Source organism: Sturnus vulgaris, chromosome 5 (genome assembly GCF_052056855.1).
Source record: "Sturnus vulgaris isolate bStuVul1 chromosome 5, bStuVul1.hap1, whole genome shotgun sequence".
NCBI classification, from domain to species: Eukaryota; Metazoa; Chordata; class Aves; order Passeriformes; family Sturnidae; genus Sturnus; species Sturnus vulgaris.
The window spans coordinates 59,200,565-59,217,510 of NC_142247.1; the positions used below are offsets into that span (position 1 = coordinate 59,200,565).

Here is a 16,946-nt window from a genome sequence, read left to right on the forward strand (position 1 = left end):
CAGCCTCCTTTCAGGCAGTTGTAGAGCACAATGAGGTCTCTCTCCCCTGAGCCTCTTTTCCAGGCTGAACACACCCAGCTCCCTCAGCCACTCCTCATCAGACTTGTGCTCGCTCCAGACACTTCACCAGCTCCTCTGCCCTTCTCTGAACTCGCTCCAGCATCTCAAAATCTTTCCTGCAGTAAGAGGATGAAAACTGAACACAGGATTTGAGGTGCAGCCTCACCAGTGCTGAGTACAGGGCAATCACTGCCCTGGTCCTGCTGGTCACACACAAAATTTCTGATATGAGTCAGGATTACACCTGGGCACATGCTGACTGATGTTCATCCAGCTACTAACCAGCACCTCCAGGCCCTTTTCTGCAAGGCAGCCTTCCAGCCATTCTGCCCCAGCCTGTGGTGCTGCAGGGAGTTGCTGTGACTGAAGAGCAGGACCCAGCATTTGGCATTGTTGAATCTCACACAACTGGCCTTGACCACTGATCCAGCCTGTCCAGATCCCTCTCCAGAATCTTCCCACCTTCCAGCTGATCAACACTCCCACCTGACTTGGTGCAAACTGACCGAGGGTGCACACCTGTGCTCCCACACAGGGCACCTTGCTGTCCAAAAGAAAGAACCTTGTCACTGACAGTCAATGACAGTCACTGACAGTCCATTTTCCTGCTTTCTTTTTTAGTACTCTACTTGTTGAAAGCTAATTTTTAATCTAACTGTCTCTCCTTCTGAATAATTTCTACAGTGTTCAAAGCCAGGATGTTTACGGGATACAAAGGAAAAAGTTTGGAGTAGAATCTCAACACCAGATGTTGCCAGATACAGATGCAGAAAAAGGCTTACAACACCCAATGTAAATTCTGAACAAAAGGCATTCTGTCAAGACTACAGTTTAGCAATGAGTTATTCATAGTTATGTATATTAACTTCTATTAATATACAGAGAAGTTCCTGATGACTAGAGAAGACGCTCTAAAGATCACAAATGTGCATTTCAAGACAAGATCTCATCATGATACATAGTTCCACTTCAAGTAATAGTAGAGATCCAAATATTCACATGCTGATTATATCTTGTTGCAGACTTAGTTTATTTTTTATAACTAGTTAAAATTGTCTATTGTGAAAAATTACAATAAAGGCATTAAAAAAAGTATACTGGAAAGTCCTAAAAATGAAAATATGACTGGCAGAAACTGCCAGTCATATTACATTCTCCTCATGGCCTACAATTTAATGATCTCTTTAAATTTAGCTCACTAAACATATATCTTGTGGCTAGGACTGAGAACTATCTTCATCATAATAATAGATACAGTCTATATACTAATACTGAAAAGTCCAAGGCACTGATACCAAAACAAAAGAAGGAAATGCTAGAGGAGGGAAGAGAAGGTCTGGTTGCCTCATGGACTCAAATGGAAGTAACAATTCTGTAGTATGTAACACCAAAAGGAGGAAAATATTAGGAAAAACATTTAGTAGTAATCAAGAAAGAGCTACCCTTCTAGTTGAAAGTTATGAAAAACCCCATGTTTCCATGTGGACATCAAACTTAATATTCCAAGTACAACAAACACCAGGAAAAATATATATATGTTTGATGAGATACTTCTAGGTACCATCATTGGACTTCTCTAGCCTATTCTTCTAAATCACAACATAATTCATAAAAGGGTTTAAGCCTGACACTTTTTAGAATCCCCATCATGTGAAACATATTTTTTCTTCCCTTTTATTTCCCTGTTTTCAATTTGCCATGAAAATTTTAAGTTTTGGCTATTTAAAGTGCTTACAGCAGTCAGGAATTTACAAATTATTTTACAGTCAATCTCAACTCTTGCTAAGATTTCTGAACTCTTGAACAGCATACAAATATAATCTCCACAGTAAAACATAAAAATATTATTTAAAAGATATATTAATTAATTATAATGCCCAGTGAGCAGCACTTACAAGTGGATTAAAGTATAATACAGTAATTACAACCATAAAATCAGATATAAAATAACTACTAGTGAGCTAAATAAAATAGCTTCATTAAAATGAGAAAGAGCTTTAGAGTGCAAATTAATTAAAACAATTATGAAATGCTTACAAGATTTTCAATCACTTCAGCACCAACCTGATATAGAAAGATGGACCAAGAAACAAGGTCCTTATTAATCACTCATTCTCAATAGCAGCAGTAAGGTCTAAATAAATTCTATGTCCATTTCCAATTTAAAATGCTTTCACATGACTGAGAATACTAGTTTTGCAGCTCTTGCAATTAGAGCTCTTTTTCTCCCAGATACTTCAACACAATCCTAATTCAAAGTTATTGGTGTCTATAAAATGTTTTACAATATAATTGAACATGAACATAATTTTGCACATACAATTACACATTCTTTAACCATCAACAAAAAAATCATTAGCATGATTGAATATGTAACCAAGATAGATCAAATGTCATCTATTAGCACAGTTTCATTATCAGTTCATTGTATGAACACCCAAGGTTCCAATTAAAAACCAAATTAATTAATCTATATCACATATTGAACAGAGAACTTATTCTGTGAGTTCTGATTAAACAACAGTAAATGCATTAATAAGAAAATGTATTAGTCTTGGTTGATATTTTGCTTTTTTGAGAGTCAGATTTTCCTAAAGAAAAAAGTAATACAGTTTTCTCCTCAGTTTAAAAAGTCCAACCAGCAGAGAAACTGAATGTCCTTCAGAAACTATGGAAGCATTAAAGCTACAAATGAGCTATCTCTAAGTACTTTCTGGCTTAACTCGTCATATGAAATTAAGTTCTGAGCAGAGCTGTGAAATGTTTGTGTTTGGAGCATTGGACAGTTCTATGGGAATTGGCTCCTTTATCTCCTGGGAGAAGAACCTGCTGAAGGCAAAACATCCTCACAATATTCAAAGAAGAAACTGTAAGAATCCCACATGAAGTCTGGACATTGAAAACTTTAGCAGCCCATTAAAAACACACAGCTCTTAACTAAACTCAGACCTCAGAAAGGATAATCCTATTCTAATGAAGGATGTTTTATAAACTTCTCCAATTAAATAAGAAAATATATTATACGTAAATATTAAGAGCTTTATCAACCAACCTTTTAGACGTAACTACAGCAAATATTTCAAAGAAGTACACAGAATTGTACAATTAAATTAGCTTTTCCACTTTGGTTAAACAAAAATGCATATAAAAATGAAAAAGTTTTAACTGACTACATTTCATGAAAAACTTGATCTGCACATATTTATGCACAAGACATAACTATTTAAAAGAGAGTTATATTTAAAAATTTCATGTGAATAACAAAACTATGCAAAATGTGAATTAAAGGCCACAACATGAAAGTACTTTATTACAAATCCTTAATTCTGGCATCATCTACAGAAGTTCAGGTAATGGGCCAACCAAGATGTTTGTAACCCAAGAGAGAAACAAGTAAAGAAAGTATGATTAGTGGAGTCAAGATTAACTTGTTCAGAACATTAAGACAAGAGGCATTATCCAATTCATCTGTCATTTGGTATGAATGAAAACACATATAAAACATGGCAGCAATAAGAAAAACAGGACTTATAAAATTATTAATAGAACATGGTTTCAAAAGTTGAAATAGCAATTTAACTGCACTAAGGAACAACAGTATTTCCTCAAACAATACTATGAAGTATTTATTAAAAATCATTATTTTAAGCAATCCAAATATGACAACTTAAATTTCACACTAAGAATACCTTCCCCTTAAAAAGAAAATATTTTTTTACAACAATAAAATGGAAATAAACTAGAAATTGTCCTGATGAAAATATCATATGTAGGAATAGCTGTGGTAACTCTCTAACACAGATGATCAGAACATGTATTCACAGTAGAAACAGCAGAAACTCTGAAATTTTACCGATTCTTTGAAAAATGTAACTGAATTTCAGATAAACTTCCTTATGAGAAAATTAAAATGCAGCACTATTTTTATGATCTTAGGTATTTTTCCATTACTTCAATTTTCATGAGAATGGGGAAAATATATATAGCAACAGTAAGCTTTTTTAATTATTATTTTTAATGATTTTCTGCATTTTTCCATCTCTTGTTACTAAAATTTAAGGGAAAATTCCACAAAGCTAATTGGTGATTTTTGGTGAAAGAATGTGAAACAGTAATAACAGAATTTCTTCACCTACAAGAAAAAAGACTGAAGAACACAAATGCAAAACCTGGGGTGAGTTGTTCTAAAAAAGATGCAGAAAAAAATATTTTCAAACTTATCCCCACACAAGATGCAGAATATTTATACTGAGTTGTCAATATTGGCTTTATAATTTTCTGTAATATTAATAAGAAGCCAACATATATAAAGTATACATTTAACATTACAACAGGCTAAGGTTTTTTCCCTAGAACTGCCTTATTGCTAATTTGGAGAGAATGCTACATGATTTTAACATCTTTTATCAATGTTTATGAAATCCCCAGACTACTTTTATCTACAAATGCTCATCCTTCTCCAAATGGCTACCTCAAACTCTCATGTAATTACCAGTTGTCTTACAGTAAACTGAAGAAGTTGAGACTCTTCCAAGCAAGACACCAGCCAAGTGCTAAGCACCTGTAAATTCTAGAAACACAAATCCTGAATTAATTTGGGCATTCCTATACCATGTCTCTGATTTCAAGCCTAAATGAAGTAAAAGTGGAAGATACTGCACCACGTGAGTATGACCTTTTACAAACCATGAGAAATGGTTCATGATTTAGAGCAGAGAAGCTCTACTGGCATTACAGGAGAGAGAAAAGATCATTAGTTATAAGAGATGGCTTATATTATTGAGCTATTTATTGATCCTCACTCTCAATTTTTTTGTATAATTCCGAGAAAAATCTGAATGATGATAAGTAGATTAATGAGATTGAATAATGTTTTATCTTCAAACTCCATCTCATCTATAACAACATTCCATTAACAGAGTAAAAAAATTCCATTAAACACAATTTATCAAAATTATTTTCTGGAGCTTAAACAAAATGAGATTATGATTAAATTAAGAGATTATTTTGGCTGTTTGAAATCTTTTGTGATATTCTGGAGTGTATACTCAAGGACAGTTACTTTGAGGGGAGTTGTGATCCGTAAGGCTGGGTTAATGAAGGTTGCTTGAATCACTGACATAATGCATTAGCACTCTCCAAAGCACAGGCATCACCTTTCATACACTGGTAATCCATTATTATCAAATAAGCAGTACAGGATTCATTCACTCACACAGCTTCTTACTACATCAAGATTTGCTTCACCATGCAGTTATCCAGCATCAAGAAAACTATGTGACACAGTACCAACAGGAATATTATTTTCTTGCACAGTAACCTTAATGAGCACTTAGGATAAGTACAGCCAATACAGATCATGAGAGGCTTTTTCAAAAAGCAAAGCCACTGAACTTCTACCAGCCATACATTTCCATTTAACTGCAATATAGCAAACCCAGAATAAAAAGACAAAAGCAAAACGGAAATTAAGAGTAAACCACAATATCCATCAAACTATGTCATGATTCCACCAAAAAGCCAATAAGTTCAGAATCCCTTAGCTGAGTCATCCACCAGATTATGACTGCAGTACACAATCACCATTCTATAATTAACAACTAAAACTTCATTTTAATCTTACACATGCTTTGGTGTGCTTTTCTTGCAAAAGGAAGTAACTGAGTGGACAGTCTTATAGACAAAGACAAACAACCCAAAGAATAATGAAAAATGTGTACCTTTCCTACACAAAACTTTTAACAGGACCCCTATATTATAAAGGTTGTGATCAGCAATATGAAGTCCAATTGACAATTAATTACTAATGATATCCCTCCAGAGTCAGCACTGGGGCTGGTATCTTTGTTAAAAGCTATGGATAACATAGAGTAGATTCTGTGTTTGCAAATGATACCAAATTAGGAGGTATGCTGGACACATTGAAAGTGAGGGCTACTATTTAAGGAACCTTGGCAGGCTGAAGGAATGGATAAGAGGAACCTCCTGAGGTTCAAGAGAGACAAGTGTCCTCTATTTGGGATGGAAGAGTCTCATTCAACAAGCACGGACTGGGCACAGTTTGATGGAAAGCAGCCAAGGCTGCCAAGAAGGACTTGGGGAACCTGGTGGACAACAGGCTGGACCCAAGTACAGAATGTCCTTGCAGCAACAAAGACTAACATATGTTTGGCCTTTCTAAGCAAGAAAAAAGCCAACAGGTCAGGGGAAGTGATTCTTCTTCTATGTTGGCCACTTGGGAAACCATGTCTACAGCATTACATCCAATTCTGTGACACTGGCACACATGAGCAAGCCAGTGGGGGGCAGAGAAAGCTGCAGCACTTCACACATGAAAGGAGGCTGATAGAACTGGGTTTGCTCAGCCTTAAAAAGAAGTCTATGAATAGCTGCAACTACCTAGTGGGAGCATGCAGAGAATGTGGAAACCAAATTCTTCTCAGAGGTATACTGGGATAAAAGCTGGTGGACATATGCCCATTAAAAAAAATAAAATATATTTATATAAAGAAATAAAATGACAGTGGAAATAGTCAAACTTCCAATCATCTTACCCAAAGAAGCTGCAGAATCCCCATCCTCAATCACTCTAAACTCAGCAGAGCAAGACTCCACACAGCCTGCTCTAAACTGGCCCTGTCCCATTAAATAAAGAGTGATTGAGGCAAGGGCAAATACTTGGACACTTGGCAAACACTCTGACTTCCAGAGGCCCCATAAAACCTAAGCAATTCTAAATTTCCATCAATATTTACTAGCAAACACTCATGATATCTACTGAAAACTACAAAAAATTTATAAAGGCCTCACAGCTTTATTTTAAATTAGATAAAAAACAGGACCACACACATTACTTTCAGTTACAAAGGATGATCAAAGGACAGTATAAGATGACAGAACCATTTGCTACAAATGATTTATTTTTTTTAAGTGTGAAACTTTAAAATTAAACCTAACAATTGAAAGAAATTATTGAACTATATCCCTAAAGCACTGAAGGTACAAATAAGACTTCAGCTTTTCTTTTTTCCTTAAACTAAACAATAATATATTGTATTATTCTTAATATTTTTATTAATCGAACAACAAAGTTGACTATCACGATGCTATTTCTAATTTTAAAAACTTGGTTAAACAATTTGTTTATATAAATGTTCCTTGACCAAGTTAAGGAAGTCTATTTATAGGAATTTTAATTTTACACTTCATTTAATATATAATCACCTGCTTCTGAAATGTAAACATCAATATTGATGCAACACCAAAATTACATATATAAAGTTCCATTACAAGAAGTTAGACTACTATAGACTACTACCAGACTTAACTATATTTTTAATATAAATATTTAGCTACCCAATAGATAGAAAATATGCCCTTTTTTTTCATATTCACTAGCATTTAAAAAAAAATATATCTACAACAAAAAATTTTACATGTATTTAAGTTTATAGTGTAATTTTACACAAACATTTTTCTCCTGCCCTTAGTTTTTGAGAATTAAAAATACCTTAATATCCTAGAAAAGCACAAAGACCATTATCAAATATTAAGGTCGTACATACAAGCAGGCAAAATCTCCCATGACAAGCATGGGCACAAAAAAACCTTCACAATATATGTAACAAAAAGAGGGAATTAATGTTTCCAAGAAGATTATAAAATATAAAGCTACACAAGAAATATTTTTTCTAAGTCATCACTGACAGGCTAGTGTTGCAAATATATGCCTGGTTCTGCTTGGCAACATTTTGCTAATACTCTTTCATTAATTTAACAAACTATCAAGAGAGTATGTTTAGAATGGGCAAGCATTATCTCTTGCATTTCATTTAATTAAACTCTGTTCTAGCTATATGACAGTCAGCATTTCATGAAAGGAATTATTTTAAGGATGAAGGTAAAATATTTCAAAGTGTGCTGCTAAAACATGAAAGCATAATCTAAAATTACCCCTGCACATACTGTAATTTATCTATAAAATTAAAGATGTTATTTCCAAAGTTCATAATTAATTGGATTCCACAGAGAAATTATGCAGGCATTCCAGATAGCAAAATGATGCACAAAGGCACAAAACATAGTGCCAAAGGACAACCATAAACAACCACTGTGACTTGCCTGCATTACAACAGCCATTGAGGCTTAATGTGAAATGAATACTGGCTGCCTTTTGTATGTGGCCATTACTCTGCTGCAAAGAAATTGCCATTGAATTTTGATTATATTGCCTTAATAAAAAGTAATGAAAGAGGCTCATGCTCTAGTGGCTTTCTTTTAAATGATACACGGCAGTGATCCACAAAGGCCAGTGTGCCACAAACGAATGATGACACCTCACCTGAGTGTTACTGCACCACTGCAGGTGACTGCAGTAACGTTGGCTTTTCTCGCAAACGTTTTAACTAAACACTTTCAGTGTAACATCAATTAGAAATTAGTTTGCCTTCGAGACTTACCATCAATCCGACTAACAAGTTCTTCCAACATCTTCACCTTCTTCTGGATTCCTGGCTGTGCAAACGTGTAGTTATCCTAAAGAGGAGACCACATCCAAGTATTAGTCACAGAAAAGCAAAAAAAGGTTTCTTTTCTTACAATCACTTTTCTAAGTCCATGTATTTTTCTCTGTTTCCTTATGGGGTTTCTGTTTTGTGAATACATTCCCTAGGTCTCCTTCTACAGTAAAATACTAAATCATCACACTGTACAGTCCTGCAAGACCCCACCTCTAACACTATATCCTGTGGAGCTATTCCTGCATCAATTGCTCTCTACTTGTTAATCTAGTGAAGTTACTTTATTACAGAAATCCAAGTAGCTTTAAAGGGCCCTCATCTTACATGACAATGTGCCATGCTCGAGTTTTAAGGTGATTCTTTTTCTTGGAAATTTACAATCCTACAAATAATGTAGGAAATATTAAAATTTAGCTTATAATCAGAGTCAGGGAAAGAATTTGATCTTTTGAAGTACAGAGTAATAACTTCAAGCAGCATAAGAAATCAAAAGTTTGTTTTAATGTACTCATAACTGTTCTGAACCCAAGATTAGAGTTAGTATCATTAATCAAAATCTAACACACAAGCTATGCAACTAAAAGAGCATTATATTTGCATATATTTCTTTGAATGAATTAACCCTAAATGGATTTTTAATTTTTGGATTGCAGCTCTATAGTATAGACTTGAGTTTGAAATAATGAGAGCAAAAAAGATAACTTTGCTTGAAACCCAAAGACATGGATCTTTTAAAATAATGACACGATTTAAATATAGAGCAATGCTTTTGAATATTTAACTGACAATCCCTCCATTCAGCTCATTTTGTTACAGTTGTCTTCCTGTGATTCTTGAGAGATTCAAGAGAATAAAATTATACATATGTATTTTACAAGAAAGTTGTCATGTAGAATTTTTTTGTATGTAAGCACCACATGCACAGAAATTCATGGTAAAGGATTTTTTGCCTCAACTGCTATTGTTTGAGTAATTCCTTTATCAATTGGAGCTAAGTAATCTCAGAAATTACCCTAATGTTTTTTTCACTTACATTGAAATATTAATTTTTCTTGACGTTATTTCCAATTTTAATTTGGTCTTGGAGTAAAAGAGATGATTATTAGTTCATTTTCATGTATCTGGATAAGCTTTTCTATTTAGAACCAAAAAAGGTCTTATTGACTCTCTTGACTTTATTTACATGGAATTTTTTTAGGTTTTATTTGACTTAGGAAACTGAATTGCAATTTAGTCTTCAAATTCTGTAAAACTGCTATAAAACGTGAAGCCTAAAAGTTCACAAGGCAAAATTATACACTAATAATTCTGTAAATTAAAGTATTTCAGTCAACAAGTAATTTACAGTATCAAAAAGTCTATTGTATGCTCTGATCACTTGCAACTGACCACAGTAGTAGCAATTCGTAAAATTATAGCAGAATTTTCTACTGCTCTAGCAGTAGCCCTTTCACAGTAATTAATATTAGAACCCAGTGTATAAACCAAAACAGTATGGATGAGGAAGCAAGAATAATTCCCTGAATATTTTAATTTTCCACAGGAATCACCAAGTAAAATAGGCAACAATTTCAGCTTGTTGATATTATTTCACAAACAGAACATGAGCATCCTTTTTAATGCAACAAAGCACCAAAATGAAAAGAATGGAAAGATTTGCACAGAATTCAGATCTATTCTAATCTCATTTCGGGGAGAAAGAAACTATCCCATGCACTGGAACACTGCCTTTTATACAAATCTGACACACATGTGTATTAGTCATGGACACAGCATCTTTAGGAAATCATAATCATTTTCTTTGCAGAACACACTCTAACAACAAAAACTGTATTCACTTTCTTTTCATCCCAAAATGTTTATATACTGTTCTACAAAATTATGTTCCTGTATTTAACACTGAAAGTCAACACAGAGTTAAAACACTAGTGCTTCGATCATTAGTCTCTCCCCAGGTAGTGCAACTCTTGACTGTGATCTATGAAACTCAAACTGCTTTCTTTCTCAAAGCCTAATTTACTCCATACAAACCTGGAAATGCAACCCAAAACTGCTATCTTGATTTGAAAACAGGTAAATTCGCTTTTCACTACATTTGATCTTTTACTTATTTTTCTGTTCATTATTTCCGCTGCAAAGGAACACAGCTGGGGGTCACTCTTCTACTTCTGCTGACTCACCCAAACTGGAAAGATCTTTTTTTGATTCCCCAGTATTCTCTTCTAATTAAACTGTGGTTGTACATATGCCCTCCTATGACACTTGCAATTGACTTCCTGGAGTTTGAGAAACTGTGAGAAAGACTTTGTAAATGTACAAGGTATTCTGTTACCCACTATTCTTGCTCCTTTTGTGCTTATAGATGAAGGAAAAATAGTAAAACAGGAAAGAAAAAAAACATGCCAAACTCACAAAATTCATGAATTATAGCTCCGGGCTGTTGATCCAAGATAATTATTTTCTTAATTACTTATAACTATTTCAGAGCTTGTCTTTTGCTCATTATGGATGGTCAAAGTTGCAAATAAGGAAATATAACAAAAATTTTCAGGATGAAAACAAGGAGTTCATATAAAATATATCTTATTTCCAAACACTGTTCTTGACTCTTTCCAGTAAGCATTGACATATGACAAAATATATGTATGGGTATACACCAGAATCCATGATAAACATAAAAATTCATGCACTGGTGTGCAATGAATATCTAAATTCCTTGACGTTCTGCTCCAATAGGCTCCAACACACTTTCAGTGAACTAAGCTAACCTACTTCACAGCTGAATGGTTATAATACCTAGTTCAGACTGACACATAATTAGTTTCACCTTACAATACAGAAGGTTAGGACTTTATAATGTCACTAGAGACCAAAACTTGCATCAGCTTCAAATCTTTGTGTTAGTAGTCTGTACTTATTCTGTAGAAGCTGTATAGCCATCCTACTTCCCTGCAACTACAACTAGGTCTGTCAGGATTTCAAAAACAAAAGTTGTAATAATTTAAAATAAAACACTAAAATTATAGACTTCACTGAACATTTTAAAAACTATTAAGCAATTCCTTACTTTTCTAAGGGTAGAAAAATTTTAAACGGAAGAAACTTGGAAAAATGCTCATAACAAATTTAACTAGGATTGTCCTCCCACAGAGGGTGAGGGAGGGAGGGGGGGAGAGAGAGAGAGAGACTTCATATGCACTAGCTGAAGAAAATCCCTCATCTTTTTATCTTAATAGGTGGCAATGGGATAATATTAGAAGAAGAAGAAGCAAATTGAATAGAAATGGAAACCATCTTTCATGTCATCATGAAGGAGAAACAGAGCCAGCCAAACTAAAAGAAAAAAAACACTGTCAGTAATTTGACATAATGACTTCAGCCAAGCAGAGGCATAGGCACAATGTCTCCAAGATGAAGAATCTTTTCAGGTCATACACAATGTTCACTAACAATATATTGAGGAAAATATCATGGAAGCATATTATGGAAGCAAATGGAAAGTTTTGAAACAAAGTGTTCCTGTGTTGTTTGCTCATTTTAACAAGGTTTTATCCATGAGATCAGAGTTTTTAAAATAGAGGATACACTAAGCAATCTGTATAAATCATACAGACATATAGACTTGGATGCCTATTTTCTCTAACAAGGCATATTTAAGAATTCCTATGCATCAATTTAGTATGTTCAAATATAGTATCACATGAACTAATGACAGCTGAAAAAGTTTTCTTATCCTCGTTATGTCACAAAGATCTCCTGAATTCTTCTTTTTCACTTATTTAAGTACTTCATTCACATATTTCTGAATTCTCTAAGCAAACTCCTATTAAAAATCTTGGTTCACCTTGCTCAGAATGTTATGCAAAAAGATATGGGCAGGACAGAGGGAAGCATGACACGAGACCACGATAGCCACCACATATATTAACAACATCAGTGGAAGCACAGTTTACCCAAATTGTGTCTTGAAGACAGAGATTATAATGTAAATTCACTCCTGAATACAGTTCAGGATAGAGAGAGTGTGCATGCACCAAGATAAACATACAAGTGTACTAGACTATGTTGTTAGCACAGTCCATAGCATGTTCCATAATTATTCTAAGACGCTTCCTTTAGAAGAAAAGGTCTGTCAACCATTGTAATTATTAAGCCTGACTTTTCAAAATGCAAAATGTCCTAAATATTTACAAAGAATTGCAGCCCAAAATTTTTTACATGCAAAACAGCATCTTACATATTCCAACATAACAGGACAAAAGAAGCAACAGTTTATTAAAATGTAGGTACTGATTCTCATGTTAGAGTAGCATCCATAGAGTCAGAACCAAAGATCCAACCTTCTACTGGTCTGTGTAATCAAACCTCAGTTTCACATAAGTGCATGTACTATAAATTAGAGAAACTGTTAAAGTAGCAATGACAAAAGTGCTCAGGGTATATTTTTGGATTACAGCATAAACCAGACAACAGTTCAAATCTGGATAAGAGCTAGAAGTCATAAATATAAACATGTACAATCCCAAAAGCTGATGCTGCAAATTTTAGGTAGAGGATAAAATATTTTTATGCTGAAATATACTGATAGCACAGTGTATTTCATTTACTGATTACAAATTGATTTGTTTTCTTCCTGAAAATTTTACTCTCAATGACAGGCTGAAAAAACTGCATTATTAGCCTCCAAAGAGAGACTAACAAAAACACATACACACAGAAAACACATCTGCAATTCAGCATAGCCCTAAACTAACCACCCAGGTGAATTGCAGACACAACCAAGACACTTGTCTTGAAGGAGTTCAATAAAAAGGTACAAAAAAAGCCATAACTGACCTATTTTTTCCTTTAAAATAAACCCCAGAAAGGTTCCATAAAGAATTTTCAGAAGAGTTATTTCTTCACATACTTTGCAACATTTGAAATGCATGTTCATGTTATTTACTGGATCCAGCAGATCTCTCAAAGACTTTGCAAGCACCATTCCTTCCATCCATCCATCCATCCATCCATCCATCCATCCATCCATCATCCAGACTTCAGGCATATGTTAGCAACAACTTTCCATAACTCAGGAGTGAGAAAGAACTCTGCAGGATTCCTTCTGAAGGTCATAAATTTTGTTATTTTAATCAGCCATAGAAATAGCTAATATGTACCTCAGTGCACTCCGTCGCTGGATATGAGTTATCTCACTTTTATTCTAAAAATTACCAGGTCCTGATAAATAATTATATTAATATTTTAGTGCTATTTTTAATACATCTGATTAAATCCTTATGCAATGCATGTATTTCCCCTTTGGTTATTTTATTACCAGTATACTTGAACTTAAAATGAAAAGTTATACTCTATTTTATACATGAACATTAGATTTTCAGGTGGCACAGATCAATGTGAACTTTTTACTTGAATGCTAATGAGACACTGTTGAGGAAAGTGTTATAAAGGATAATTTAGTAATAAAAAAAAAAGTTAATAATCTGGATATATGGATATGTCCACTTAATTACATGGAAAAAATACTCATGGGATAATTCTAATTTTCCCATATGAACAGCCACAGATGAAAATACAAAAATGCTCATGCATCATCTACAATTTAGAAGTGTTGTAAAGACAACCAGCTTTATCATACACATGGAAGATGTATTTTGCATATGGCCACACACAGCCTCAAAAGCAGGGTTTTATAAATCAGCATAAATCAGCACATCTTGCAGAATACAGGCTGCAGACAAGTTCTGTGGAAAAGGACCTGAAATCTCAGCAGACAAAAAGCTCAGATGGAGTCACTGGTAAGTCCTGGCAGCAAAGCCAGTCAGCAGAGCCCTGGCCCAGTAGATGGAGGGAAGTGATGATCCCCACTGAGCACTCAGAACCACAGAGGCTGGCAGGGGCCTCTGGAGGCCGTCGAAGTCCAAGCACTGCCCAAAGCCAAGTCACCTGGAGCAAGCTGCTCAAGGCCATGTGGACTCTGGTTTTGAACTTCTAGGATGAGGATTCTACAACCTCTCTGATCAAACAGTTCCAGAGTTCAATCTTTACTGGGTAGATTTTCCTTCAAATGTTTAAAAATAATTTCTTGTATTTCAAGACCATATCTAAAATTCCATATCCAGTTTTAGAGACCCTGATACAAGAAAAAGGTAATAAACTTCAAAACATATTGAAGCAAGAGCAAAAGGTCACAAAGATGCTCAGAGATATGGAGCACATGTTCTTTGAGAGGCTGGGGAAACTGGGCTTGTTCAGCCTGAAAACAAGAAAGCTCCAGAAGCACCCAATCACAGCCTGATAAAACCCATGCTATCAAGATGACAAATCTCCGTTTTTAATAGTGGTGTGGAGTGGAAGATAAGCGACAAGCAGCATAAACAAAAAATGTTCCATCTGCCTGTTGGGGACAAACTTCAACATAACAACAAGGAAGCACTGGCACAGGTTAACCCCCAGAGACTGGGAAGTCTCTGTCCTTGGAGGGTTCAAGACTCAACTGGACAAAGCCTTGAGAAACTCAGTCTGACCTCAGAGCTGACCCTACATTGCGCAGCCTTATCCTATGTTCTTAAGATTTCAGAAGATCTCATTTGTTCTCCTGAAATAAGATGAAGCAACTGCAGTGAGGCATAATCTTTCTGGGACAAAAACTAAAGAAAATATTTAGAGCAGACTTATGAAGCACTGAAAAGGAAAACCACTACATACATCAACATCCAAAATTGGCTGATATAAGACAGCTACAGATTTCAAGATGAAATTATATTTGAGAGAAATAAATTTATATTTTAAAAATCTTATATTTGTTAGATCATTTTTTAAAACTTTAATCAAACTGTGACATGACACAGTCACTTAGAAGCCTAAACTTAGGGACAACCAATAAAGAAGATGCAAAGTAATCTAAGAACAAAAAAATAGATTAAATTATCATGCAAGATTAAACATTAACTACTGGAAAAGTTCTGCAAACTCTCTAGCTGGAGCCAAAAACATACTTGCATAGCAACATCCAGATGACAAAAAAACCAGCACAGTGGCATCTGCTAAAGCAACCGATGATTTGAACAAGTTTTTATTTCTTCTCTCAGCTGAGAACTGTATGCATGTCAGGAAGTGACTGTCTTGCTGCCCAAAGCCAACTCCTGTTCTTTACTGCACAGGTCTCTGTGGTTCAAAGATGCATTTTTATATTAAAAATACACAGTCACATTAGATACGTAAGGGAGGGAGGTAAGATGAGTGAGAAATGCAGAAATAATAGATTCTATGTGTGGTAAAACTCGAGCAAGAAATGCATATGTCTTAATAACTCCTTTGACAATTCTAGAATCAAGAAAATGAGACCATCTGGATGGATTGGAAAAATAAATGAGTTTTCCATTAAAAATAATGAAGGGGTACAAATACAATCATTCTTACATTACACTCTTCTCACTGAAAAGACAAAACACACAAAAAATGTATCTAGCTCATATTAGCCAAAAATTTCACAAGATGACCCTAACTGTTATCAAAGTGCACTCTGCAAACTTAACCAATACTGGTAGGGCAACATGAAATGGAAACTTACATTGACAAATAAATTAATGGAAATAGTCTGTAGAGATTCTTTGATTGCAGTTACCACATGTCCCTGTACAGTTTATTCAGACATCTCAGACAAAACCATCACATCACTTAGCAGTCTTCTATGCCATATTTTCAGAGAAAAATGATTGTGCATCCAGAATGCAATTCAGCCAGAACTATAGCAATACACTGTGACCTCACTGGGAATCTTTAAAGTTCATCTAGTCCAAACCTCCTGCTATGGGCAGGGACAGTTTCAGCTCGATCAGGCTGCTTAAAGCCACATCAATCCTGACCTTGAACACTTCCAGGAAGAGGACAACCACAACTTCTTTGGGCTCCCTCATCATAGAAAATTTACTCAGTAAGTCCAATCTAAATGTACTCTGTATGAAGTGTTGCCCCTTGTCCTATCACCACAGGCCCTGGCAAAAAGTCTCTCCAGCTTTCTTAAAATCCCCATTTAAGTATTGAAAGGTTACAGTAACATCTCCCTAGGGCCTTTTTTTACCCAGTCTGAACAACCTCAATCTCAGCCTTTCCTCATAGGAGAGATGCTCCAGACCTCTGACTGCGTTTATGGCCTTCCTCTGGACTCACTCCAACAGGTTCATGTCTGTTCTGTGCTGGGGATCCCTGAAATGGCTGCAGCACACCAGGTGGGGTCTCACAAGAACAGAGCAGAGGGGCAGATTCCCCTCCCTCACCTTGCTGCCCACCTGCTTTGCAGGTAACCCAGGACACAGCTGGTCCTCTGGGTTGCAAGTGCACACTGCCAGTCATGTCCACCAGTAT

General features: G+C 35.2%; 1 protein-coding gene across 2 annotated transcripts in view; it reads right to left on the bottom strand.

Moving 5' to 3' along the window:
• The window catches only part of TBC1D22A (TBC1 domain family member 22A), a 140,025-nt gene that overhangs the window by 71,897 nt on the left and 51,182 nt on the right, over positions 1 to 16,946 (bottom strand). For both annotated transcript variants that reach the window (XM_014868950.2, XM_088165782.1), the window contains exon 10: positions 8,520 to 8,595. In XM_014868950.2, coding sequence (XP_014724436.2) covers positions 8,520 to 8,595 — 76 coding nt within the window. The remainder of the gene's footprint in view (positions 1 to 8,519; positions 8,596 to 16,946) is intronic.